At 42.8% G+C, this 27,879-nt stretch overlaps 1 protein-coding gene across 1 annotated transcript in view; it reads right to left on the bottom strand.

Moving 5' to 3' along the window:
* The window catches only part of LOC145343030 (leucine-rich repeat-containing protein 2-like), a 62,745-nt gene that overhangs the window by 28,001 nt on the left and 6,865 nt on the right, over window positions 1-27,879 (bottom strand). The window contains exons 2-4 of the mRNA XM_080188773.1: window positions 8,196-8,348; window positions 2,743-2,968; window positions 1,340-1,496 (exon numbers count right to left, since the gene is read on the bottom strand). Of these exons, the coding sequence (XP_080044899.1) occupies window positions 1,340-1,496; window positions 2,743-2,968; window positions 8,196-8,320 (508 nt within the window). The 5' untranslated portion in view covers window positions 8,321-8,348. The remainder of the gene's footprint in view (window positions 1-1,339; window positions 1,497-2,742; window positions 2,969-8,195; window positions 8,349-27,879) is intronic.

The raw sequence follows: 27,879 nt of genomic DNA on the forward strand, positions 1-27,879 counted from the left end.
TGATGTGTATTACTGGATTTCGCAATTATTTATCAAATGCCTGAATTCTTCATTCATGAACTGGGGGCTATTATCGTTCATTACAATGTCAGGAATGCATAAAGACTGAAGTTACTTTCAGGCATTTTACAATCTCATTGGTGGTCGTTGATGTCATCTTGTCTAACTCCCAGTTGTCTGAATAGTGGTCAATGGTAACAAGACAGTCAGTTCTAAAGAGAGTGAAGAGATCTATTCCAATCTTCATCCATGGTCTGTCTATGTTCTTATGAGTCTTGAAAGGCCCTTTAGCTTTGCCACTACACTGAATAATATGGTCCTTGATCTCATTGCTCATGTTTGGCCAGTAAAGCACTTCTCATGCCTTCTGCAGATTAGACTTGATTCCTTGATGGCTTGCACGGATGTGCTTCAGCATCTCTTTCCCCACCTCCTTAGGAATAATGACTCTAGTTTCTTTGTACAAGATGCCATCTTGGGCAAACACTTCATAGGAGCAAATATGAAATATTCAAAGTCATACTAACTTACCCCGTGACTGAAGTTTCAATGATTTCATCTGGCAATTTATCTACTTTCAGAGAAGTTAAACTTTTTAATACTTCCTCTCTCACTATATTTATTCCATCTCATATTTCACGCTGCTCTGTCTTAATTGCAATGTCTGCTTCATCTCCCCTTATGAAGGCAGGTGCAAGTATTCATTGAGAACCATGTCTTCCACCCCCATATACAGGTTACCTATTCTAGTCTCAAATCATTTCTTAAAGTTTATTTATTATTGTCACAAGTAGGGTTACATCAACACTGCAATAAAGCTACAGTGAAAATCTGCTACTAGGCCCTACACATTCCTCATTATCCTCTGGCTTTTATCTCTTCCACAAAATATCTACGGGCTTTCATGGATTTTACTTGCCAACATGTTTTTAAGCATTCTCTTCGCTTTCCTAATTGCCTTTTGACCCTGCACCCCTGCACTTTCTATGCTCCTCTCGTCTTTCTAGGCAGTATTAAATTCTTGGTATCTAAGATCTCTGTTAAGAAAACTAACGTTGCTCTGCTGTCTTCTCTCTACATTGTACTTGCTGGAATGAATAAAATGAACAGAATGTAATATGCTGGGTAATGGAATATGCATTTCACACTATGAATGATTCATATCTACTGCAGCGTTAATGAATTATGTTGGACTGCCCCATTAAGAGGATATGTTTCATTGCCCACTGTGCAATAGCAAATCATATTTTGAAGGACAGGCACCAAAAATATGAAAACATGGGATTTCTATAGCAATTTAAAGCCCACAGTTTCTCAATTCAGTAGGAACCATAAGTACCTATTTCGGCTGGAAGTTCCTTTATAAAATTCCTGGATAAATCCATCACAATCAGGTCCTGAAACATGACAATAAAGGATGGGATGATTTCTATACTTGTTTTCTTAATATGCCACTCTTTCAGGTAAGTCTTGTCCTTTAAACTTTCGGGAAGTTCCTGCAAAAACAAGATATAATCACATTGCAAAGCAAAATTTCAATAGTGTTTGGCCTCGCAATAAAATTGGGCATTTACAAATCATTTTAAACAATCACCTCCTTCTTGAAACTGTTGCTATGGTAACTTTATGGAGCATACCAGTCATAGGTGACAAATAAATCTACCTTGTTCATAAATTCCCCGGTAAAACAGTTGCATTTTTCCAGGTTGCCTCTTGGGACTTAAAGATAATCTGCTCTGTGAACAGAGAGAGCAAAGGGGCGATCTTACCAAAAGAAAGTGCTGAATGAGTGTGAAAATGGGAGAGCATCGCACCATTTTTTTCAGTGAGTTTTCAGACATGATCTTGTGGCAATTAGTGCAAAAAAAGAATTAAAGTGTGATTCACACTAGTAGAGGGAGTGGACAGAAAAGCCGACTGCCCACATTAGAGGATGCTATCATGCATGTGCAGACTTCCCTGTTGTGTGCAACAGAACAGAAATCTTTAGTCCCCCCCACTCCCTTGGTTTTCATCCCGGCCCCCAGAGGATCACTCCCCCACCAATACCCACCCTGGCTGATCCCCCCAACCCCTCACCACAGGCAATTGGATCCCCAACACCCTCCAGTTGATTGACTCCTCCACATAGCCCAGTCAATCCACGACTGCAGAGTATGCAGCTCCCCCGCCTGCCTCCCTCTAGGCCCTGCCCCATCATGGCCCCACCCCCATAATGGCCCTGCTCAATGGCACTGCCTGGTGCCCAGAGGGCTGGAGAGAGCTGGGCTGGAGAGTGTTTTGGGCTGGCATTTAAATATGGTGCCTGGACCTTCAAACCCACCAGCTGAAGGACGGACAAATCAGCTCCTGACCTGCTCATTTGGCAGGATTTGGTAAGATACTCATTTCAGCATAATTAATGAGATTCCAAGTGTGGAATCAAGCAGGACTTCACACCAGTCTGGCTATCGGGAACAGTGCCGCCACAATCACCTGCCATTACAGGCCCTGTGGCACTATCTTCATTTGGTCTTACCGGTTGTCTGAGTGGGTTATTAATTTCACTGCCACACTCTGAGGAATTTTGTGGTGGCTAGCTCAGACTCAATAGTGGATATTATTTACCTTACTTCAATTAGAACCAAATAAATATCCATTTGTTCGGTCCAGCCTAGATTTTAAACTTCTTTTCATCAGCTCAATCCAGTTCTGAAAATATAATTAGTGTATTTTATAACACAAGATTTTTTTTGCACAAACCTTCCACTCTAATCCTTGCAATTCAAAAATAAATTTTCTCTCTTCGATGATGATATTCTTCCTCAGTTCTGATAAATATCCAATGAGCTGACCGTCCTTTCCAGTGTTAGTTAGATTGTTCCTTCCAACATGCATTTCGCCATTTAATTGATCTTTTCTCCGCTGAATGTACATGTTAATGGCTCTTTTTCTACGTTCAAGTCGCACATTCCAGTCTTCATTAATCCTGAAATAAGAAATGATGAAATGGCGTCAGCTTTTAAACATTGTGCTACAAAATCATGTAAATTCAAAATCATGACCACAAAATTCAGATCTATAGCATCTGCAAATTGTGCTATTTTCATATCAAAATGGTACCCTTGCTGTATGCTCAGTTTTGGTGCAGGAGGGATGATCAATTCTTGTGGAGAAAGTTAAGGGACTGTGTAATAACTTTAATTAGGCAATTGAGGTGGGCCTGTTAGAAAATGAACTCCCTGATTAACGGTCAAATTGATGGGTCAATCAGGGAGCCTCTTGCTTTGTAATTAATCAGGAGAGTCAGTTCCTGTGGGACTCCTAGTGTGGACTGCGAACTGAAAGCGCTCTGTATGCTGTTGTCAAGACTTGTAAATAAAGGGATTTTGGTAAAGGAATTTCTGCCTCCAAGGACTCAATTACAAACAGCCTGCCATGGATTCCATGTGTGTTGGGGTGGGGGAGGGGGCTGCCGTGATGTGAGTGCACTGTGAGGAGGGGGGGCGTGGTGCCAGGCAGTCTTTAGTGCCTGTCTTTTGGGTGTCCCTGGCCTAATGTTCTCATGCAGAAGATGCACCCTGCCTGGTGAAAGGCTACTGACTTTTGATGGAGGGGAAATGCATTTGGCCTCAGAAGATGCTCTTGAGTAGGTCTGGCTCTAAAAGTTCAACTTTGGACTGCGCCACGGACAACAGCAATCTGGGCTGACAGCCAACAGCAAGTGGAGTAGTCGTGTTGGGGCAATAAAATCTCACGTTCACTTTCATGTGACTGTTCCACAGTGCCACCAGCACTCCCACATAGTGTCTCATAATCCTAGCAATTCTCATAGATTGCCATAAGAACATGCAAGCTCCTTTAAGAACTTGTATCTGCAACCATAATGGCAGCAGTGCACCTTCATGACAGCAAGTTTCAGTTACATGGCAGTCTGAGGGTGCAATCTTACCAAAATTGTTCTTAGTGCCAAATGAGTGTGAAAATGGAGAGAGAACTGTGCTGAGCTTCCAGATGCAATCATGTGGCACTTAGAAAATAAATAAGGCAATATGTGATTCTTGCCAGTAGAGGGAGTAGGCAGGGCCTATTCACATCAGAAACCCAGCTTCAAAGCTATAGAGCACCATTGCACAGGCACCCCAATCTCCCAATGCACTGAATAAAGTGTGGGAGATCCCCCTCACCCACCTTTTCCTCGACATGGCCCCCACCCGATTGTCCCCTTCACCCTAGATATCGCCCCACCCACCTCAGATAATGTCCCTCCCAGATGTCCGCCTCTCATCGCCACCCCCTGCCAATTGCCACCCCCTATACCCCCCCCACCCCCACCAACTGGATGTAATGCCCAAACTGCCCCTAACTGACCATTGCCTCTGATCACCTCACCCCAGCCAATTGCCACCCATGATCCTCTCCCAGCTGATCCCTACCTCCTGCAATGTAGAATACCCACCCACCCACAGAACTCCCCTCCCCCCCCGCCCCCGCATCTCCGCCATGGACCCACCACCTGAAGGCCATACCCCCTTCAGGCCCCTCCCTTCCCAATAGACCCCACCCCATTGGCACGACCTGGTGCCCAGTGGGCACTGCCTGGTGCCAGGGTGGCACTGACCAACAGGCACTGCCTGCCCATCCACCTGGGGTCCTCAATAGCCTCTGGTCCTACCGGGAAGGCCATAATGTCAGGTCCCCGTTGCTGGCGATCATACATGATCCTCACTGATGAAAACCTCCATGGACGAACAGGTAAGGACAAGTGAGTCTGGACGATTGCTTCCAGGACTCGCTAATTGTTGTGAAATTTCCAGTGAATATTTAAATCAGCATCACACCCTTCCTGAGAATGAGGTTGATTTCACCAGCAATTCAGTGTCGGTATCACTATGAGAAGCGGGAAACCATGTGTGAATCTGATATTTCACACCTCCCCCAATCTTACCAGCTCACCATGTTGATTGACCAGTGTGGCAATCTGATAAGATCGCCCCCTGAGCTTCCAGACCAGTGTGGCATCTGCTTGTGCTGCAATGGGAGTTGAGACATCTGCCATCAAACCTGCATCATGGTTGTGTCTACAAGTGTTCTCATGGAATTGGCATCATTTTGAAGCTACAAAGTGATGGACTCCAAGCTCTACATTCGGCCCTGTGCCAATTTGTAATTGGATTCCTCCATACTCCTAGTCAATGACATCAGGGCTTTCGGCGGGCCAGTCAATCCTCCCAGCATTTCATTTTGCTAACCCACTAACCTTTTTCTCTATGCCATGCCATAGAAATCTCCAACTGAGTCCTCTGCAGTGAAACCCATTTGCAGTTCTGTTGGCACCTTTCCCCCAACCTGGCTACAGCCGACTCATGTCTAGTGATTCACCGGAGGGAATATTCCCAGACCTTGGGAGGTGGTGCAAATGGAAAATAAATGCCTTGGGTAAATAACCCGATGCTTTTCCGTCTCCGTCTGAATTTCCCAGGTTGCCTATCACGTTAGGTACAACATATAGCCTATCAGGATGAATAAGAAGCCAATGAAGAGCCATTTTATGGGTGCAATGTCTCTTGCCTAACACTGCAGTGGTCAAATGCCATGTTGGCAATGTGACAAGGTGAGACTGGTGAGAGCACAGAGGGCAGAATTGAGGGTGCAACCTACTGTCATTGAAAGGCATGGTGTGCCAGCCATAATGTAATACTAGCAGCACTGATAACAGCTCCTTGAATCAAGTACTTTGGATAGTTTACCACAAGAGGTACTTGGTGTCATTCCATTGAAGTTAATTGAGAGATTGGCTGTATTGACCTTTAAGACTGTGTCCTTACATGGGAGTCTTGGGTTCCAAGTGCTTTATGGCTGGCTGGCCTCCTCCTGTCATCCTTTGGAAAGAGAATATGCTCTTCCAACTTGTTCCAACATGTCTTTGAGTAGCATGTCCATGGGGCTACCTTTCCCCTTCCAACATGCATCTCACTCCTCCATTTATTTCTGCAAATTTGGTGTCTATAACATATGGATGACATGGTGGCACAATGATTAACACTGCTGTCACAAAGTCCAGCGATCCAGGTTCGATTCCAGCCTCGGGTAACTGTGAAAAGTTTGCACGTTCCCCCAGTATCTGTGTGGTTTCCCTCCAGGTGTTCCGGTCTCCTCCCACAGTCCAAAGATGTGCAGGTTAGGTGAATAGTCATGCTAAATTGCCCCTTAGTGTCCAAAGATGTATAGGTTAGGTGGCTTGGCCATGGTAAACGTGCAGGGTTGTGGAGATTGGGCGAGGTGAGGGGTGGGGGCGGGGGGGGGGGGGGGGTGTTGGTGGTGGTGGTGGTGGAATGGGCTGCCTGCCAGCCTGGGTAAGACTCTCTTTCAGAGCGTTGGTGCAGACCCAGTGGGTTGAACTGATAGCTTGTGATCTAGGCAAGCCCTAGAGGTTTTGTTTCAGTCTCTTATTCCTCTCGGACTTCATATTGATACCAATTTCTGGCTAGGTGGCAAATTTTGGGTGTCTAAAAGGAGAAAGCACAAGAGTTGGGATGCAGTGGGGTGCAAACTTTGATCACCTGCAGCAAGGCACTCAGAAAATATGGATGGAGTGAGTGGAAAAGGGAATGTGAAAAGGTGGATTAGGTAGGAACCTACCAACATCTTTTTATGTTTCCATCCCCAATATTAGCCGAGGTCTCTCCAATGATTTTGTGATTTCCAGCACCATTCCCTCATCAAGATGAGAACGTGCAACCATGCCAATCCTATTCCCACTTGCACCCGCAGCGGCTGGGTGCTGCTGCCTACATTTCAGCATGACCTTGCCTTTCAAGAGAAAGACAAGTGTATCTGTGGCTGTGGTGCAATGTGTTTATGCAATGAGCTTATTATTGATCAATGACTAGCAATGTGAGCAAGCTTTGAGATTGTGGATGTGAAATTTGCAGCACTGGTACGTGCATGAGGGTCATGTGAAGCTAAGAATATAAGAGAATGTTGGAAGGATTGAAAGTGAAATGAGGGTGTTGAGTGGAGCTGTGTGGAGGCTACTGTTCAGTTATAAGGATGTGATATTTGAAGATGCATTCACTGATCTAGGGCACCCATGCGAGGCCATTCTTGCAGAGCATTGCATCCTTTGGGCTACACTTTTGGCAGTGATTGTGATGGATATCTGTTTCCATTCTTTAGAGAGTCTCCCGGTGCCCTGTGGGTAGAGGACATCATTTCTCCTGTCCACCCCCAGCAACAAGATCTAAGAGTCTTGAGAGAGTATTCCCTCCATTGTGACACTATATTCAGTCTTCTCATGGGTCAGACACTTTCCCCAAGGCATGGCCATCACCTCCTCCAGTCAGGATGCACCTCCCTTTAAGAGGTGTAGGCTTGATTTAAGGTGTGCAGATACACCTTGAACTAACGCAGGACATTGGCTGAAATGTAAAGTCACTTAGCAGTAAGTTATCTTTGCAATTTTTTAAATAAGCAGGCAGCACAAAGTCTGTCTGCTGTTTTATGAGAAACTTAACTGTATATTGGGATCCTTCCACCTATTTGTTGGCCTTGTCCAATTGCTCTAATTATATCTTAAAATATTACTAGTCTGAAATTCTCTGACATCATTGTGAACCAGTGTTGCCTTTCACCAGATAATGAACATTTTTAAAACTTTGAACATTAAGCTTTTCAAACCATTATCAACAAGAGATTAAACACAATGGTCGTGATTCACCTGAATTGGCACTAAGTGCCCACATGTAATGACTTCAATCAGGCCATTGTCATTGGCCTATTGGAATATGAACTCCCTGATTAAGGAGTCAATTGATGGGCCAATCAGGGAGTTTTTCCTTGTATTTAACAGGGGGTGTCAGTTCCTCTGGCACTCCTGAAGGTGTCTTGCTGTTTGCATTGTAAATAAAGGGATTTTGATGAAGGGACTTCTATCTCTGAAGACTTATTACACCATACCAGTGGGAAAACTGGGGTGGCTCACATCCCATTCAGCAGGTGATTGGGATTCCTGCCCATGGTGATCATAGTCAGCGAATACCCCCCCAATGTGCATGTTTTTGTCAGTGGATGCAGTTTATGAACAGTTTACCATTGAAGTTATGCTAACAAACAACTTGCACATTGATTAAGCAAAAGAGATAAGCATCTGAGAATTATGGTTAGATTTTTTTGGTCCATGAATTGATTTGGTGCAAACAATAAACACAACTTACTTTGCCAATGCACTTTTTTCCAGTCTTTCCCTCTCTTTCTTCTGCCGTTCTTTATGCTTTATTATTCTTCCTTCCCAAATGCTTCTGATAGATGACAAATCATAAATAACAACAACGGGAGCCATTTTGGAGTCTTCTGTTGCTTCTTTTTATCTGTTGATTAATCAGTCTACACTTAGGTTGTTTGTAGCTTATTTTTTTCTGAGTTATAAATACAGAATTTGAGTTCGTCTCACAGTTACTTGTTAGCTCAAAGTTATGTTAAATACAGAGTTATAAACTCAGATTTTGCAGAAATAATGACAGTGAAACTGTCAACATTTGCTATCACTAATCGTCTGAAACTGACAGCAAATTAGAGAGGGAATATATATGCAGCTAAACATGGGAATTCAGCAGTTGTTTTCAGTGATTCTCTGCTCCCCTTGAGGTTGTGCTTTACAGACTGTGCAGATGAAAATCAAATAGAAATCACTGAATTGATGAGAACTCACCCTTTTGCATTGCAATATCACTGTTAAAACACACCAGAAAGATTAAGCATTGTTAATAAATTGTAACTGGGGTTTTAATCATGTACTAATTAACTACAGTGGAGATTCTTCTCTGGCCCTAGAAAACTAATTTTTTATTTATGTAATATCATTTTTTTCCATTAAGCTCATAATTTTGCATGGTGGAATTTTATGGCCATGTCATGGCAGGGGTATGGCCAGAAAATGTGGCGAGCCATTTGAAAAGTCCATTGATTTCGACAAGATTAGAAAATCCCACCGGCAGGAGGTGCTGTAAAATTCTTCACCCTATCTAATATGAATTCTTACTTTTAAAGGTTGTTTATGATATTTCAGTTTCTAATGTATGTGTTCCAATCTTTATTTCACTATACATACAAAAAAAAGATAATCAGTGCATTTTACTTCCTGTTTGCCGTCTGTGAAAATTCTTCATTGTGATTAGCTGTTTACCTTGCTTGGTTGATTTTGCCAGATTCCTTTGTCTTGGGACCATAGATTCAAATTACCATTGGGAATGGTTGAACTGTACAAAGATAACTGAGCATTCAACAAACACGAGGATGAAAAGGAGACCAAGGGGGACTTCACACTCCATGTGTTAATCTCCATATCCTGAATTCTGCAGCATTATCATGCACTGCACCCTCAAACCTTCACGCCTTGTAGCTCCATTCATTCCTCTCCCTTCGAGCACTTCCTTATATCCTCAGCTGAGGAGCTACTCCACCTCATCTTACTGCCATTTCACACCAATGCCTCACAGTCGCCCTCCACAAAGAGTCTCATTTCCCCCGTCTCAACACATTTCCTTTCTCACACTCATAACTCTCTGCTGCTCCTCGTACAGAAAAGAGCACACAACACTAACATCTTAACAACAACTGGCAACCTGATCCACAGTGAAGGCGTGCTTGGTATCATAGAATCATGGAATGTTTGCAGCGCAAAGGGGGCCATTTGAGTTGTTATGTTTGTGTCAGCTCTCCAAGAACAACTCATTTAAACTCACTCCCCAAAGCCCTGCAATTGTTTTCCTTTTCAGACAATTATCTAACTCTATTTAGAAGGCCTCAATTGATCTGTCTTCATCACACACAGAGACAGTGCATTCCAAATCCTAACCAAGTAATGTGTAAAAAAGTTTTTCCTAATGTCAACATTACTTCTTTTGCTAATCATCTTATTTCAGTGTCCTCTGTTTCTCGATCCTTCTGCCAACAGAAACAGTTTCGCCCAATATACTCAGGCCTGACTCCTTGTGATTTTTAATACCTCTATCAAATCTGCTTTTAATTCTCTCTTCTCCAGGTAGGACAACCCCAATAGCTAAAGTTCCTCATCCCTGGAATCAAAACGTGAATGTTTTCTACATCCGCTCTAACGTCTTTATCTCCTTCCAAAAGTATGGCGCCCAGAATAGGACACAGTACTCCAGTTGAGGCTGAACCAGTGTTATATATAGATTTCACAACTTCTTGTTTTTATTCTCTGTAGTCCTATTTATAAAGCTCAAGATCCTGTTTGCTTTATTAATAATGCCCTGAACCTGCCCAGCCACCTTCAATCATTTCTGCACATACATCAAAAGATCCTTTTGCTCTCGCACCCCATTAGAATTGTATGCTTTATTTTACATTGCATCTACTCTTCCTATCAAAATGACTCATTTCTCACTTTGCCACATTAAATTTTATCTGCCAATTGCCTGCCCATTTCACCAGCCTATCTTCTGTCCTTTTTAAATTCAGCATTTTTGCCTCACAATATGTTTTTGTAAATTTTGGAATTGTGCCCTGTACTCCCAGGTCTAGTTCATTAATTTATACAAAAAGGAGATGTCCTCACACCAACTCCTGGAGAACTTTACGAAATAATTTTCCTCCAGTTCAAAAAACAATATTCCTACTTCCTATTTCCAGTCACTGAGCCAGCTTTGTATCCATGTTGCTGATTTTATGGACCACACAGTGGTGGGAAAGTAGATGGATGGACTTGCAAAATAGAGCATCATGCCAACAGCAGCATGCCCGCTGCCGATCCACTCACCCCAGTGCCCATCTCAGCCCCCACCATGACTTTACGAGCAGCGTTGATAAGCTGCCTGCCCATGGTAAAATTGAGAATAAGTGGGCAATACTTAAAGGCCTCATTTCACCTCACTTGTGGGAAAGGCCTGTGCCCAATGTGCCGCTTTGCTCCCCTCACAGTTTTCCTTCCCTAGTCCCATTCTTTCTCCCCACCAATGCAGCCCCACCCTCACCCTCCCCCTCCCAAAACCCAGTCCAACATGCCTCACTACCTCACTCATTCCCCTCTATGGAGTTTGCAGCCTGGGCGAGATCCCTCACTTAGCTGAAGTTCTGGATCCATTACTGAATGCCTCTTCCTTGCCCTAGTTGCAGTATTGACAGTGATTGCCACTCCCAGTGTCACTGCCACTAATGCAGAGCTTCCAATATCTGATCAGTCAGCAGCTCTATGAGGGAGGAATTCATCCTGAAGAGAGGAAGCAATCTCCCCTCAAAGTAATAAAAGGCTTCCCGGTCAAAAAAATAGTGTGAGTCAGGCTCATTCCCAAAATTTACACTGGGGTGTGGCGAGCCCGCACTCAGCATATAATCCAATTCATTTATACCACTGACTTTGCTGACAAGCCTATTAATCAATGTCTTTTTATGTGCTTGTTTTGATCTTTAACCACATTTTCTCTCCTTTGGGGTACAGTGGGGAAATGGTGGATGAATCAGTAGACTAGCGCAGAGTATTAATTTAGTATCATAGCCTTAAATCCTGGCTCCAAGCATAAATCCCCTTTTATTGGGCCTCATTCTTCCTTTTACCGCCCTTTTACTATGTATCTGCCTATAGAAGGCTTTTGGATTCCCTTTTATGCTAGTTGCTAGTCTTCTTCCTATTTGTTCTTTCATTTCTGCTCTTAATCTTCCATACTGAGTCCAGTTTTTAATTGTGTTATTCATCTGACATCTCCCATGTCCTCTTTTCTGTTTCACATGACTCTCTATGAGATTTGCGCAGTTGTGCACTGTTCCTTTATCCCTTGTGAAAATTTGCCCTGACTATACCTGAACTGCCTCTCTTTGAAGGCAGACTATTGTTTAGTTTTGACTCCCAATCTCTGATCTAATGTATCTAGGCTGGTCCATTCACACTTCATTGAGGTAGGTTCTCCCCAGTTAATTATTTTTAATCTGAATTGCTCCTTGTTCTCATCCAAATCAATCCTAAACCTTATGGTACTGTTCCCCAAACGTTCCTCCACTGACACTTTATCCAACTGATCTATCCCACCCCCCAGATCAAAATGCAGCAAATCCTCCTTCCTCATAGGACTGAGACCTTTCTCAACACAATGTAGAAATTCTTGCCCATCTCTTGCCTTTTACGTTATTACTATCCCAGTTTGTATTATGATAATTAAAGTTTCCCCTCCCCCATTATGACTACTCTATAATTCTTGCACCTCTCTGTAATTTCCCTGCAAACTTACTCCCCTATATCTTTCCCACTAGTTGGTGACATACACAATATGTGATGGTACCTCTATTGTTTCTTAGCTCTAACTAAATAGATTCTGTCCTTGACCCCTCTGGGACATGTTTTTCTCCAGAACTGTACTGCACTCCTTATTCAATGTTGTTATCTCTCCCGGTTTTTTTCCTTCCTGGTCTTTCCTGAATACCACTTACTCAAGAATTTTTAATGCCCGTTCTTGTCCTCCTTCAAGCCAAGCTCCCACTATGACTATAGTATCATACTGACTATTCCTGGTGCTCCTGTAACTTATCAGAGTTTAAGTTAGAGTTGCTCCAACTCAATTTATAAGATAATGGTTGGAATGCGAGTCTTTACATGTCTGCTTGGTAGTGTTTTGCAGTAAAGATTTGCATTTCAACCATTATCTTGTAAATTGAGTTTGTGTCTGTATACGTCCTGTTTGTGAACACAACTCCCACTCACCTGATGAAGGATCCTGAGACTCCAAAAGCTTGTGCTGCCAAATAAACCTGTTGGACTTTAACCTGGTGTTGTGAGACTTCTTACTGTGCTGTGAAGGCTGATAGCAAGGGAAACTCAGATCAAGCTGAGTAAAGTCAATAGTAGGCTAAGTGCCTTCCAAAAAGATAGAAATCACTTGTGAAGCTGCAAAAAAAGCTGTCTCTTTAATGAGTGTTGTCAGCACAAGCTTTTTGCATAGGCTGTCCTGCAGCGAAGCAGTTTTACTGTTTAAAGACTTTCGGTCTGTCTGCCTCACTAAACACGTCCTTGCCTTATTGACACTGGGGAGCTTCGCACAGCTTGAAAAAGGCATGCATTGGCTGTTAAAACCAGAATGCTGAGTTAAATTCTTCCCCTTTGTAAATATTGCATTTAATTACCCGGGATCGCCACAGGGACATCCGCCCACAAACTCACATTAAGCAGAGCTTTGTGATAACCAAGGAGGCTCCATTCCCACATGAATGCATCATCGTGTAACCTGATATGCCAACCAACACAATCTCAAACTCCAAATGTGCCCCAGTTAAATTTAGAATTGGACAGGATCATGCTGGATTTCCAACCTGATGCTACTTTTTGGGGGCTTTAAATCCCTGTGCTCAACTGAACCCAGCTCCCATTCCCCCTCTCCCTCACTGGCTATAAAGATTCTGCCTCCAATTTCTGGACACTTCAACCTACAGCATTATAAAACTTGCTCCAGAGACAAATTGGCATTTTTCCAATGACGTAACACTTTCTTGCTCCTATAGGTGTAGGATTTTCAATTAGTTATTTATTGGGTAGACTCTCCGCTTGGCCACAATTGAGAAATTGCACTGAAAATCCATAGAATCCTACAGTGCAGAAGGAGGCCATTGGGCCCATCAGATCTGCACTGACCACAATCCTACCCAGGCCCTATCCCCATAACCCCATAACCCCATTTATTTACCCTACTAACACCCTGACACTAAGGGGCAATTTAGCATGGCCAATCAACCTAACCTGCACATCTTTGGACTGTGGGAGGAAGCCAGAGCACCCGCATGAAACTCACGCAGACACGGGAACAATGTGCAAACTCCACACAGATAGTGACCCAAGCAAGGAATTGAACCTGGGTCCCCGGCACTGTGAGGCAGCAGTGCTAACCACTGTGCCATCGTGCCACCAAAATGCGCCCAAAATGATAGTGAAGAGGTTGCAATTCAAGTTTGCACTGAAATATATTTGTGTACTCTCAAACTTAAGCTCTTCCATGAACATAAGAACATAAGAAATAGGAGCAGGAGTAGGCCAACTAGCCCTTCGAGCCTGCCCCGCCATTCAATAAGATCATGGCTGATCTGTCTTGGCTCAGTTCCACATTCCCGCCCTCTCCCCATAACCCTTAATCCCCTCTCTTATCAAAAACCCATCAACCCGCGTCTTAAAAATATTTAGCGAGGTAGCCTCCACCACTTCAACGGGCAGAGAATTCCAGAGATTCACCACCCTTTGAGTGAAGAAGTTCCTCCTCAACTCCGTTCTAAACTGCCCCCCTTTATCTTGAGGCTGTGCCCCCTAGTCCTACTATCCTTTCTGAGCGGGAAGAGTCTCTCCACCTCTATCCTATCCATCCCATTCATCATCTTATACGTCTCAATGAGATCTCCCCTCATTCTTCTAAACTCTAACGAGTACAAGCCTAATTTATTCAGCCTCTCCTCATAGCTCAACCCCCTCAACTCCGGCATCAGCCTAGTAAACCTCCTCTGCACTCCCTCCAAGGCCAAAATATCCTTGCGTAAGTACGGCGCCCAAAACTGCACACAGTACTCCAGCTGCGGCCTCACCAATGCCCTATACAGCCACAGCAAGACCTCCCTACTTTTATATTCAATCCCCCTCGCGATGAAGGCCAGCATCCCATTTGCCTTCCTGACCACCTGCTGCACCTGCAAGCTAGGTTTTTGCGACTCATGCACAAGGACCCCGAGGTCCCTCTGCACCATCGCCTGCTGCAGTTTTTCGCCACGTAAGTAATAATCCTTCATACCATTATTCCTACCAAAGTGGACCACCTCGCACTTGCCAACATTAAATTCCATCTGCCATTTCCTGGCCCATTCGCCCAGCCTATCTAGATCCTTCTGTAGACTCTCACCACCCTCCGCACAATTTGCCTTTCCACCAATTTTGGTGTCATCAGCAAATTTCGACACCCTACACTCGGTTCCCTCCTCCAGATCATCTATATAAATGGTAAATAGCTGAGGCCCCAGCACCGACCCCTGGGGCACTCCACTAGTCACCATCCGCCAATCCGAATAGCACCCATTGACCCCCACTCTCTGCCTCCTACTTGACAACCAGTCCTCTATCCACGCTAACACCCTACCCCCAACTCCATGCCCCCTCACCTTCTGCAATAACCTCTTGTGAGGTACCTTGTCAAACGCCTTCTGAAAATCAAGAAAGACCACATCCACCGGCTCTCCTCTATCCACCGCCCTAGACACATCCTCATAGAACTCCAGTAGATTTGAACAAATATTCGTTGATATATTTGAGAACTAATCTGCTGCAGCAGCTTCATTCATTCAGCCAAATATGTGTTCTTCACAATAAAAAGGCAACTTAAAGCCCAGTACTCCGTTTGTGAGCAACCTACCTTTAATGACAAAAAACTGTACTGATCCACTTATTAGATTCACTGGTGTACACTAGTCAAATTGCTCAAAGTCTTTTAAAAAGTGCCTTGAAATCTAAGAAAATAAGTGTAATCTGAACAGCCTTCTCTAACCAAGTTAATCACAGAATTCCTTAGTGTTGACCTGAGGATTTGGCCAGATCTTTTGCCTGACTTCAACTGATATAAAAGATTGTGAAAACTCCTGATGTGAGTAAAAACCTGATGAATCAAATCCCATGGCATCCGCCCACAAACTCATGCTAAACAGAGCTTTGTGATAACCAAGGAGGCTCCATTTCCACATGAATGCATTGCCATGTAACCTGATATGCCAACAAACATCGTGTCAAAACAACATCAAAATCAAATGCCAAATGAACACGCAGTAAAGCATTAAATGTGCGAAAACATCTTTATTCAATTTATTCACATCTTATAATACACTGACTTTGTAAAAGTTTGGAGCTTTGCATTGAAAAATGCCAGAAGTTAGCTCTGGAGAAGCTTATTCATCCTTTTCTGCTGGCATTCTGGTCAGAATTTTACTGCCATGTCCACCATGGGAATCAGGGCGAGTGAGGGCTAGACAATGGAAAGGTTCGATGACCTCGGGTGGGATTTCACAGTTTCGGAATGAGCGATGCCATAAAATCCCACCTGCTATCTTTGATTTGATTTATTATTGTCACATGTACTGAGATACAGCAAAAAGTATTGTTACTTGTGTGCTGTACAGGAAAAATATACCATTCGTTAAGTACATAGGGGAAAAGGACATGGTGCAGAATTTAGTGTTGCAGTTATAAGTGGGGTGAAGACAAGGGCAATATAGTCCACCATGCCATCAATGTAGCCAAACATGACTTTGGTGTTTTTGTTCTTAGTGAGAAATTGTGGAGGGTCTCTACAGCCATTGCACCATCAGCTAGGGAAACAGGCTGGTCCCCTTGGAGACATTGGTTGAAGAACATACTATATCTAGGATGATATTATCTGTCAGTTCCGTTGTGCAGTGTACAGCATTGTACACCTCTGTGTAAGTTTCCACGGTTGTCCCTGTTGGAATTACCAGCTAGTCCCCCCACAGGCAAGCAAAAGGTATCTTGTGATCAGGTTGGTTGGCCTCACCCTGCTCTTTCTTGTTCTCAATGTCTTGTGTAGTCATACCCAGCATGGTGGAAGCAGTTGGCAACTGTGCCTTCTGTCACCATCTTCCACCCTTGTTTATGATAACATGGCCTCGAGAATATTTGGATTGCTTTCCTGCTTATTATTGACAGCCTCAAAAAACTGAGAGCTCAGCTGCTGCTGGCAGTGGGTTTCTGATTCCTATTCAGCTTGACTTCAAACTGATGCTCTTGAGGCCAAGGATGTTGGGGTGTGGAGAGCATCTATCTGAAATGATGATAATCTTCCTTTTCGTTTCTGGATACATTTCGTTCATTTTCCTGATTGCTGTGTCCATGAAGAAATCCAAAACTTTATGTATCAAAAATTTATTCTCTTTGCTATTTTGAAAATGGACTTTCCATTGAACCAAAAAAAATGGCTGCTACAAGACACATAATCAAATGATTACCCCTTTGTTCTGAAAGTTACAAACAGGAGTAACAAGAACAAAATAATTCTCCTATCATCGAAGAATCTCACATCCAATTGTAAGAACATCTTCACGAAACCAGGGGACTGGCAGATTGAAACTCATTATGCCTGCAGAGTGATTAATAGGTCACACCTGGGGCTGTCCAAGTCCATTTCAAAAGGGGACTTTAAAGGACAATAAATATTATTTGCATTTTGATCAATTTATTTCTCTGGGGAGGGTCTAATAGACAATGGCTACAATTTTACCAGCTTGACCCCTGCCACTGATGGGCGGGGCAAGCCGGTAAAATTCATGAGAGCTAAGAAGTCAGGTTTGTGCCCGATTTCTCGGCTCTCATAATCCTACTGGCATTGGATTTCCAAAGCAATCAGCCTCTCACCCATTTCCAGTGACAGGCTGAATTATTTACTTAAATTTATTTAAATCATCATTTACATCTGTTTAGCCAGCCCGGGACTCAAGAATCCAGGCTCATTTGCTTTTGCGCCTCACCGGGAGAGGTTCTCTCCAGTGGAGAAAACTGCTAGTCCCCAGCAATGGGGGAACAGTCCTGTTGCCCTTGCTGGTAGAACTGAAGGCCATTGACGCCTCCCCCGGGAAGTCGAGGGCAAGGGGGGTGCCCCTTGGGCAGTGCCAGCCTGGCAGTACGAGCCTGACACGTTGCCAAGGTGCCAGGCTAGCAGTGCCAATATCCACTGAGCTGTGCCAGTGGGCAGAGCCTAAAGGGGGTGAGGCTGATGGGGTGCAGGGCCTGAAGGGGCAGGGCCAGGCTGGGGCAGCCTGTTCAAAGAGCGAGGGGGGGGGATTGGTATGGGAGGGAAGGGGAGCTCCCTAGAGAAATAAATTGGTATGGGGAAGGAAGGGGGCTCGCTGCCACTCTGCATGCATGATGTGGGTGTTGTGTTGTCAGACTTTTTACTCTGCATGCAGTCAGTATGTGGATGGAGGGGGTGCCCACTGTCTCACTGCAGGAGATTGGTGGGAGGGTGCTGGGGACAATATTTCTGGGCACTGTGGGTCTTGCAATTGGCTGCTGGCCCCCGCGATAGCTGGGAGAGGTCTTTTGGGGCTGGTTGCAACAGCAGAAGCCTGCCAGATCTCTGCTGTTACTATTGGGCATGTGCAGCCATAGAGGTGCAATAGCTCCCTCTGCTGCTAGAGCAAACTGGCTGGTGATTTAAGCCCCGCCCACTGCCTCTACTGGCTGGAAACGGACCATCCCACTTTTTCAATGTCTAAGTCCACAAGCATGGGAGTAAACACTTGCAGATCTGAAACTCTCTCGTATTCTTGCTAGATGGACATTTAGAATTTTTCTCATAAAATCATCCCCAATGGCTTCCTGACACAAAAACATCAAATGGATGGTCACTCTTTCAAAGGTTAATGGCTGGGACATTATCAGTCCTGAAAACAAAGCCAGTAATTCAAAATACCTACTGCTTTTGGACAGTTGGTGAGAGGAAAGAAATTCAGTTTGTCATCCTCTCCTATCGTTAATACTGATCCACACTTCAAAACTGCTGGAGGTCATCTAGGTGGTCCTGTTAACCTCATACTGCATGGGTTGTGTCTTGACATTCATGAAACAATGTGATTTCTTGGACTTTCCTATCACAAGAGGTGCCATCTATATTGGCACACGGCATAATATATGCACTGCTTTCCATCATTAAATGCTTCACCATTAAACATCAAAGAGTAGTCTAATAAAATCAAGTAAAACAGCTTGGTTTCATCTGTATTAAAAATGTCTCATGGTGCAAACTCGTTCAAGACATGGGTAGGACCAATCATCTATCATACTCACCATTTCCCACTTGGAAGACAATATTGTGCCTAGTCTTGAATCAATCTGCAGTTGTTACAGATGTACTCCATGGTGTATTCTCTGTCAGGGTGGCTCCTCTTTCCTGCAGAACTGGACCGGAGATGGGAATGGTCTCTGCTCAGGCTACCTTGAACCGCTTTCGCAGAACCTCTTCAATGTCGGGATAGGCAGCTGTTTTCATCTTCTTCCTTGCTGGAGAAGTCACTTGCATGTCATACTGTTCCAAGATTGCCTTGTGTTTCATTTTGGTGACAAACTCAACGGTGGAATCTCCCACTCCTTCACAAAGTCCGCTTTCTACTTTGTGTCACTGTTTTCTACATGCTGTATCAACTTCACCGTCTGATTCACAAACCTTTTAGTTTTCTCACAAATTTGGCAATACTCGTAGGCTTTGTAGTGTCCTTTAGTTAGGCCACATTTGAAATATTGCATTCAGTTCTGTTTGCCACACTACCAGAAGCATGTAGAGACTTTGGAGAGGGCACAGAAAAGGTTTACTGGGATGTTGCCTGCTTTGGAGAGTATTAGTTATGAGGAGAGATTGGACAAACTTGATTTGTTTTCATTTGAAAGTCAGAGGTTGAGGGGTGACCTTATAGAAGTTTACAAAATTATGAGAGGCATGGATAGAATGCACAGGCAGAGTCTTTTTTCCATGGTAGAAATGTCAACTGCTAGGGGTAAAAGGGGAAAGTTTAAAGGAAATATGAGAGCATTTTTTTTACACAAGTAAGTTCCTGGAATATGCTGCCAGAGGAGGTGATAGAAACAGACATAATAACAATGTTTAAGAGGCATCTTGACAGATACATGAATAGACAGGGAATAGCGGGCTACTGACACCTCGGAGAAGCAAAGATCTTTAGTTTAGAAAAGCGTCATGGGTCGGCGCAGGCCTGGTGGGCTGATGGGCCTGTTCCTGTGCTATACTGTTCTTTGTTCTTTCACAGGGAGGTCTCGTTGTCGATTGATGGTTTGCCCAACGCTCCAAGGGCAATCCATTCTGATTAGGTGGCATGGCCATATGACAAGTTTAGAGACATTTGATTAATCCAGAGTTACCAGAGGGATCATTTCAGTTTATCGTGGGCATCATTCTCTGGGATTTGCTATTCTGCTAATGGGATTGGTCAATGATTTTGACATAACCAGTATTTTGCATCATCTGAATTTGATTCATTACAATTTCACTGTGAGTGGTTTTGGGAATACTCACTCATGTTTGAACTTTGCTGATCTTTTGTGCTGATTCAGCCATTTCTGATGGAATGTGAATCTTCAATTCAATTTATTTTATTCAGTGTCATACCCTTCTGTGGATACAGAGACTCCACAATGAGCTTGACTTGCTAACTACAGCCATGTGAGACACCTGTATCTCCTAATATGTGAGCTTGCCTGCTTCTTGCATGGAAATTCTGCTGCAATTATCTGTGGAATTTGCCTCCAATAATTGGTCTTGCACCATTTCCAGAATCCCAGACTATATGTGATCACTCATCTCAGTAGGAGTCTCAATTTTATTGTTAGTCAAAAGATTCAAAGTTCAAACCCCAATTCCAGTGCATAATAATGAAGAAAGCTAGAGGTAGGCATTCAATTTTCCAAGCATGTTTCGCCATTCAATTAGATCAGGGTTAATCTGAATAAGGGATATAAGTAGAGGTAGGCCATTTCAGAGAGATCAGGAAGGACTTAATATCACTAAGAGTAGGGGAAATCTAGAATTTATTCTCTCAAAAGGCAATTGAAATTTTCAAATCTGAGATTGATAAAATTCATTGAACTGTATCGATAGTGAGCTGAGCTGCTTTTAGTTTTAGGAACATCACCTCAGGAAATGCATATTGCCCTTGGATTAGGCATAGGACAGATTCAATTGCATTTATCCATCTTTGCTTCATACCACTTCTTCCCCCAGCCAACAAAGTTCAATCGATCGAAAATTTCAGTTGATGTTTCCACAACCTTTTGAGGGAATGAATTCCAGATTTCCCTCTACTCTTTGTGATATTAAGTGCTTCCTGATTTCACTCTGAAATAGCCTAGCTCTAATTACATCACTTGTTCTGGATTTTCCCACCAAGGGACATTGTTTCTCAGCATTTAAATCAAACTCTTATATGATTTTGAAAACCTTGGTTAGACCACTCATCAAATTTCAGAACTCAAGGAAAAAGGAATAACCTAGTTAGTTCAATCTTTCCTCAGACTTCAACTCTTGAGCAACTGGTGTCATTTTGATGAATCTCTTCCAAGCCTAATCCGAAGACAATATGCATTTTCTGCGGTGATGTTCCTAAAAACTTAGAAGTAATCGAGCCCATTATCTTCGTAGACCGATACATCTGAGTGTCTCAGGTGAGATATTCAAAGGTGTTGTTATAAGAAGCTCCTTTTACCTGTTTTGGCGGAGATACATATTAAATATCCCACAATACTTTCCAGAAAGAAAGAAATAACCTCTTTAACTAAAATGTTTCCATCAAGCCAAACCATTAATAAACAGATTAATTAATGCAGGGTCTTTTGTGTGCATTCTGCTATTCTCCTTACCTTTGTAACAGCAAACATTTAATTTCAGAATAATTTATTTCATATGAAGCCTTTTGAGTTGTGAAATGATGCTACATACATGTAAATCTGTTTTCTTCTTTTAAACAAAATATAGTTAGTACTGGTCATAGATAATGTTCCTTTGGTAATTGTATCTCAAGGTTAACAACCTCCTGTGAATGTCACACTGTACCACTTCAGCTGTCATTTTAACTACCAGCTTACCTCATAAACCTGGAATGGACAAAAACAGCAGTGCCTCAGCCAAATCATTCTGTTCAGAATTTCAGTGTTTGATGCCGCAGTGCTCAGCAGACTTAACAGTGAATAGCTGATTTCTGTGCATGATCCGAGATCTGGCCTGAATTAGGTGATCACAGTTAAGGTTGAAGGTGCATTGCAATTGACTCTGGGGACTCTGGGTTAAGAAAGGGAAGAGTTGGCCAGACTTTCCATCCCTCAATGCTAACCAATGCAGGAAATAGGCATGGGTAGACTGGGCTGAGGATTGGCTGTGATGTCGCCTCACTGTTGAATAAGATACCCACAATCAAGATTTTGACAAAAGAACAATAACGACTTGTGCCAGCTTTGTGGATGGAACCAACAATAATCAATGTTTTCACAAAGCAAAATGGAAAGGGAAAAGTATACAACTTTTTGAATGAATGTTTGGTAATGTTTTCTTTAATTATACAGAATGTGGATTTATTCCAGGGTGAAAATCTATTCTTGGGGTTCAGAGGGCTCAAGTTTCAAAATGGAAAAACATAAGTGCTCTTCTCACATTTGCAGCACAAGTGAGATCACTCTTTAATTATGTAAGTTTATCTCCTAAGGTTCCAGATTTAATCCTTCATCTTTATTGATACAGCAATTGGGAAGGTACAATTATACCATTTTTGGGAAGGAAAGATTCCCAATTCTGATCTAGTGAAGAGTCTTTATCCCCAACATAAATCTATCATTGCTTTTCAGGTATTAATTCATGTTCTATGTATTGCCAGCATTTTTATCTTTACTAATAGCCCTGATTGCTACCTAGTGACCCTGAGGTGAAATGTTGCCTATACTCCCAGATTAAATACAAGCTGTTACAGATCACCCAATTTTTGTTTCTAACGGAAGGTCAACAGTTAACCTTTGGATTCCCGTCATTTTCCACATGCTAATATTTGGAAAATCTGACAAGGCAGAGAAGGCTCCCATGACTCAGAAATGTGAAAGGAGGAAGGCAGGTAGAACCTACTACAGACCACCTCACTGACTGCTCACCAGCAATGAACTAGTAAGTGTCTAAGTATCATCCTATCTCACTCCCATTCTGAGTAGCTACTGGAAATCCTTTCTTCATTACCAGAAGCTCCATCCTGGAGAAAATGGGAGCAAGGTCTCAGAGTCTGAAGTTGCTAAAATTATTGGTAATACTGGAAAGCTGTAAAGTGCCTTGTGGAAAGTTCAACTTCAGCATCATTGGAACAGTGCAGGGAGCCAAGTGGGAGTGGTAAGGAGAATTAAAATGACAAGAGACTGGAAGATCATGGTCACACCTGTGGACAGAATGGGGGTGGTCATCAAAGCAATCAAACATGTAGAGGATACTGCTTCGTGAGCTGATATAAGAACATAAGAAATAGGAGCAGGAGTAGGCCATCCAGCCCTTCGAGCCTGCCCTGCCATTCAATAAGATCATGGCTGATCTGTCGCTGCTCAGTTCCACTTTCCCGCCCTCTCCCCATAACCCTTAATCCCCTCTCCTATCAAAAACCCATCAACCCGCGTCTTAAAAATATTTAGCGAGGCAGCCTCCACCACTTCAACGGGCAGAGAATTCCAAAGATTCACCACCCTTTGAGCGAAGAAGTTCCTCCTCAACTCCGTTCTAAACCGCCCCCCTTTTATCTTGAGGCTGTGCCCCCTAGTCCTATTGTCTTTTTTGAGCGGGAAGAGTCTTTCCACCTCTATCCTATCCATCCCATTCAAGAACTATAAATAAATCACACTTTCATCCGGAAGGAAGTGTTTCAGTCTTGGATGAGGTGAATGAATGTGCTGAAAGGACACGTGCCCTTAAATGACAGAGTGCTGGAGATGATGGAGGGATGTTCCAGGGTATTGGTATGGTTCTTTGGTATGCTGAAAGGGAGCAATGTGATTGGAAAATTCAAGAGATGGTGGCATCGGTAGGGGAAGATCCAATGAATGCAGAGACTGATAGGATGAAGGTGAGGTCAAAGAGCATCCAATCATCATTCTACGAGGGAGGAGGAAGGTGAGGTCACGACTTTGGGAAATGGGACAGATGGAGGTGAGATCCCTGCAGTCTGGAGAGAGGATTTCGACTGAGGAAAAAGGAGGGCACTTTGAAAGCTCTGGGGACATGTCAGAGATGGAGAGTTTGAATGTTAGTAAAGAAGACTTTGCAGAGTAAGAAAAAGTATAATCCAAGTTGCTGTAGGAGTTAGTGGCCTTGTTATTGATAACTCTGGGTAATTTATCCCCAGAGGTGGAGATTGAGAAGGTAGGAAGCAAAGTAGAGCACCAGAAATGGACCATCTGACGATAAGAGACATGGGAGTCAGAAGGATATTTATGGAGCCATATAGCACCGCAAGAGCCCAAAAGAGCTTTGACAAAGGATCATCTGGACTCGAAACATCAGCTCTTTTGCCTCCTTACAGATGCTGCCAGACCTCCTGAGATTTTCCAGCATTTTCTCTTTTGGTTTCAGATTCCAGCGTCTGCAGTAATTTGCTTTTATATAGCACTGCAAGAGACCCATTTTACACAGTTGGCTTTTCAACCTAAACACTTTAACCAATATCTAAACTTGCCTGCAACTTTACTATTGGTCTTCTCACCAGCACAATAAGTATGCTGGAATTCATTTGCCTGTTATTACTGCTCCTATTTTGATCTCTGCTGCAACAACCAGATCTTCTAAAGATGCTTTCATCCTCTTTCTGTCTGTCTTTAATCCTTCCATTGTACTCATGCCTGAATCCACTTTCTGGACTATTTTGAAATCTGGCATCATTGAGCCAGCTATTCTTTATGTCACTGCAGAATGTCTCATTTGTTCCATGAAAGTTAAAGGAAATGACTGCTTCCCCAGGAATCCTTTTGAAGGCAGCAGACACCTGATCCAATAGGACAGAGAACAGAACATCCCTTAGATCCAGCCATTCCATATGAGCCAACTTGGGACAATTCAGTAATTTAAATAATACTGGTGATTCTAAAATAGAATCTTTGAATCGTTAATGCAATCTGAAAGTCCATAAATATGAAAAGACAATCACTTTCCTGAAATTTATAAAATTGTAACTATGCCTCAGAGGCACATAACAGATCACTTTTTTGTTAATTTTATCTATGAAAGCACAAAAAGTCAAAACCTTCATCTCCATCCAACTGAAGGGTATCCTTCTCACAAAATATTTACATCTGATTTTGTTTTTAAGGACAATGCCAAGACCGTACCTTATTTTCTCTTCAGTAGGGACATAACTTGTTTCCACATACACTACAATTTCCATTGATATTACAGCTTAGACTCTGAGAATATTAGACGTTTATCATACTTCAACAGTTTACGCTTGCTTCTTCCCATTTTCCACTATGACCATTAGGATTTTAGTTTTTCTGTCTGAAATTTCTTATCTTGGTTTCCAAACTTCTGCTGGAATTCTATCGCCTTGCCCGCCACAGAGTCGGAGGGGGCGAGGGGCGGACAATAGAAATGTCCATTGATTTCGGGCAGGAATTTGCGGTCTCGCTTGATTGAGGCCTTTAGACAGGAGCTATTGTGTGCTACATATCACAACTCAAAAAGCCAGGTGGTGTAGAATATAATTGGAACCAGCCTGACACACTTTTCAAAATATTTATTTACATAGGTACACAATAAAAAGATACACATCCCACAACCACAATTGTACACATACAACAACCACAATTTCAGTATTTTTTATTGGAGCACAAGTGAATCCTAGTTAATTTCTACCACTTGCAGACAATTAACATATAGCAGATAATAAATTCTTTACTTCTCTTACACAGAGCCAAGTTGTCATTGCATGGGATCCTAAGCCCAACCATCTTTAGTTGCTTCATCAATGATTTTTCCCTCCAGCATAATGTCTGAAGTGGGGATGTTTGCTGATGATTGTTCAATACCATTCAGATACGAAAGAAGTCCTTGCCCACATGCAGCAAGCCCTTGGCAAAATTCAGGCTGGTAAGTGGCAAGTGATGTCTGCTGTAGGCAATTACTAACTCCAACAAGAGAGAATCTAACCATTCCCCGACATTCAATGTCACTGTCTTTGCAGTATCCTCCACTATCAATATCCTCGAGGTTATCATTGGCTACATAACTGGGCCAGACATATAATCAAGAACAGTCAGAAGCTGGGAATTCTGCACTGAATAACTCAACTCCTGGATCCCCAAAGACTATCCACATCTACAAGGCACAAATCAAAGTACAAGGAGATTATTTTGAACTTATATAAGGCACTGATTTGGCCTCAGGTGGATTACTGTGTTCAGTTCTGGGCACCACACTTTAGGAAGGATGTGAAGATGTTGGAGAGATTGCAGATGTGATTTAGGTATCTAAAATCATAAAGGGTCTGGACAGAGTGGATAGGGAGAAACTCTTGACATTCATGCAAGAATCAAAAATGAGATGGCAAGATTTAAAGTAATTGACAAAAGAAGCAAAAGTGATATGACAGAAAATATTTTCATGCAGCAAGTAGTTAAGAAGGTTGAAATGGTAACGAATGAGTGGGTCAAGGAAACAGTTTGATTAGGAATCTACATTAGCAGATAAGAGAGTAGTTTTAAAATGGACTGGTGGGGTTCAAAAGAAATATACAATTTGGAAATCATAAATGTATGAGGCAAAATATAAGTTTACTTCATATATATAGCAGCCATAAAGTAATAAGAATAAGATTAATTAATCCTGGAAAGAGGAACTCTAGAGGGCAGAAAAAAAAATAGAGTGGAAGGTCAAAGGGGATAGACATACTTAAAGTGAGGCTGAAGGCTGGTGTGATATGGCTTTGAGATTTTGAAGCTGGTGGCTTTGTGGTGTGAGATCTTGGAAAACCAGTGCAGGCACGATGTGCCAAATAACTTGCCTATGCACTGTAATATCCCTGTGATTCTGAGTGTAATGGCATATCCTCCATTGCCTGGATGAGTGCAAATCCAACATATTCCAGAAGCTTGACGCCATCCAAGCTCACTTGATTGGCACCCCATCTACCATCATGAACTTTCACTCCCTTCATAACCGGTGCCCAGCAGCAACAACGTGAACCATTTATAAGTTACAACTTGGCAAGGTTTCTTCAACAACACCTTCTAAATCCACAATTTCTGCCAAATAGAAGAACATGAGTAGCAGAAGCATTGGAATACCACTGCCTCAAGCTCCTCTTCAAGTCTCACACCATCCTGACTTGGTACCACATTGCTATTCCTTCGCTGTCATTGAATCATCCTCCCTAACAGCACTGTGGGCGTACCTACACCACACAGACTGCAGCAGTTCAGAGTGGCAGCTCATCATCACCTGCTCAAGGGTAATTAGGAATGGAAAATAAATGTTGGTTTTGTCACTCATGATCATATCCCAAGCATAAATTTTAAAAAAAACAGCTACTGGAAGAGAAGATTACAGGAGGGACTGGATTAGGTCCTGACGTTCAACACATCCTACAAAATGATGGGAATGGCCAGGGTGCATGTAGGTTCACATCATGACACTCTTATTTGGAGGAAGTGTATGGGGTTAAAAGAAAAGTCGTTCAATGTGAGAACAATTCCAGCCACCTGGTGGGTGGAGACTGATTGAAGGTTGTACAAGGAGGAAACAGCAATAGGCTGTCTTGATGAGAAATAGAGGGGAAGAGGGACTGTTCCCTTTGTAATGACGGGTAGTTGACATTGGCATGTTGGATTATGGTGGAGGACATCAGAACAGTCCTGCATGTACATGAGCAGGAACTGAACTAGGAAAGGAAACGTTGATTTGAGATAAGAACAAATAGAACATAGAACATAGAACCCTACAGTGCAGAAAGAGGCCCTTCGGCCCATCGAGTCTGCACCAAACGCAATCCCACCCAGGCCCTACCCCCATATCCTTACATATTATTACCCACTAATCCCTCTAACCTACCCATCCCTGGACACTAAGGGGCAGTTTCTTAGCATGGCCAATCAACCTAACCCACACATCTTTGGACTTAGAATTTCTTTGGAATAATTTAGAATTAGATTTGTTTGTCTTGTAACCGTTAGAATGAATACAGCAGAATATGTTAGGCTGATCCAGCAAAGTATGTACTTGGACTGCAATTACTTAAATGATTTATTTTGCTACAGGTGATGTTGAGAACGTGTTCACCGTCTTGAGCCAGTGGAGGCTCAAGATCTGGAAGTCGCAGGTCTTACCGGGAAATTGTGATCACGGA

This window comes from Carcharhinus amblyrhynchos, chromosome 5, assembly GCF_965287045.1.
Source record: "Carcharhinus amblyrhynchos chromosome 5, sCarAmb.v2.hapA, whole genome shotgun sequence".
In the NCBI taxonomy this organism is placed as follows: Eukaryota; Metazoa; Chordata; class Chondrichthyes; order Carcharhiniformes; family Carcharhinidae; genus Carcharhinus; species Carcharhinus amblyrhynchos.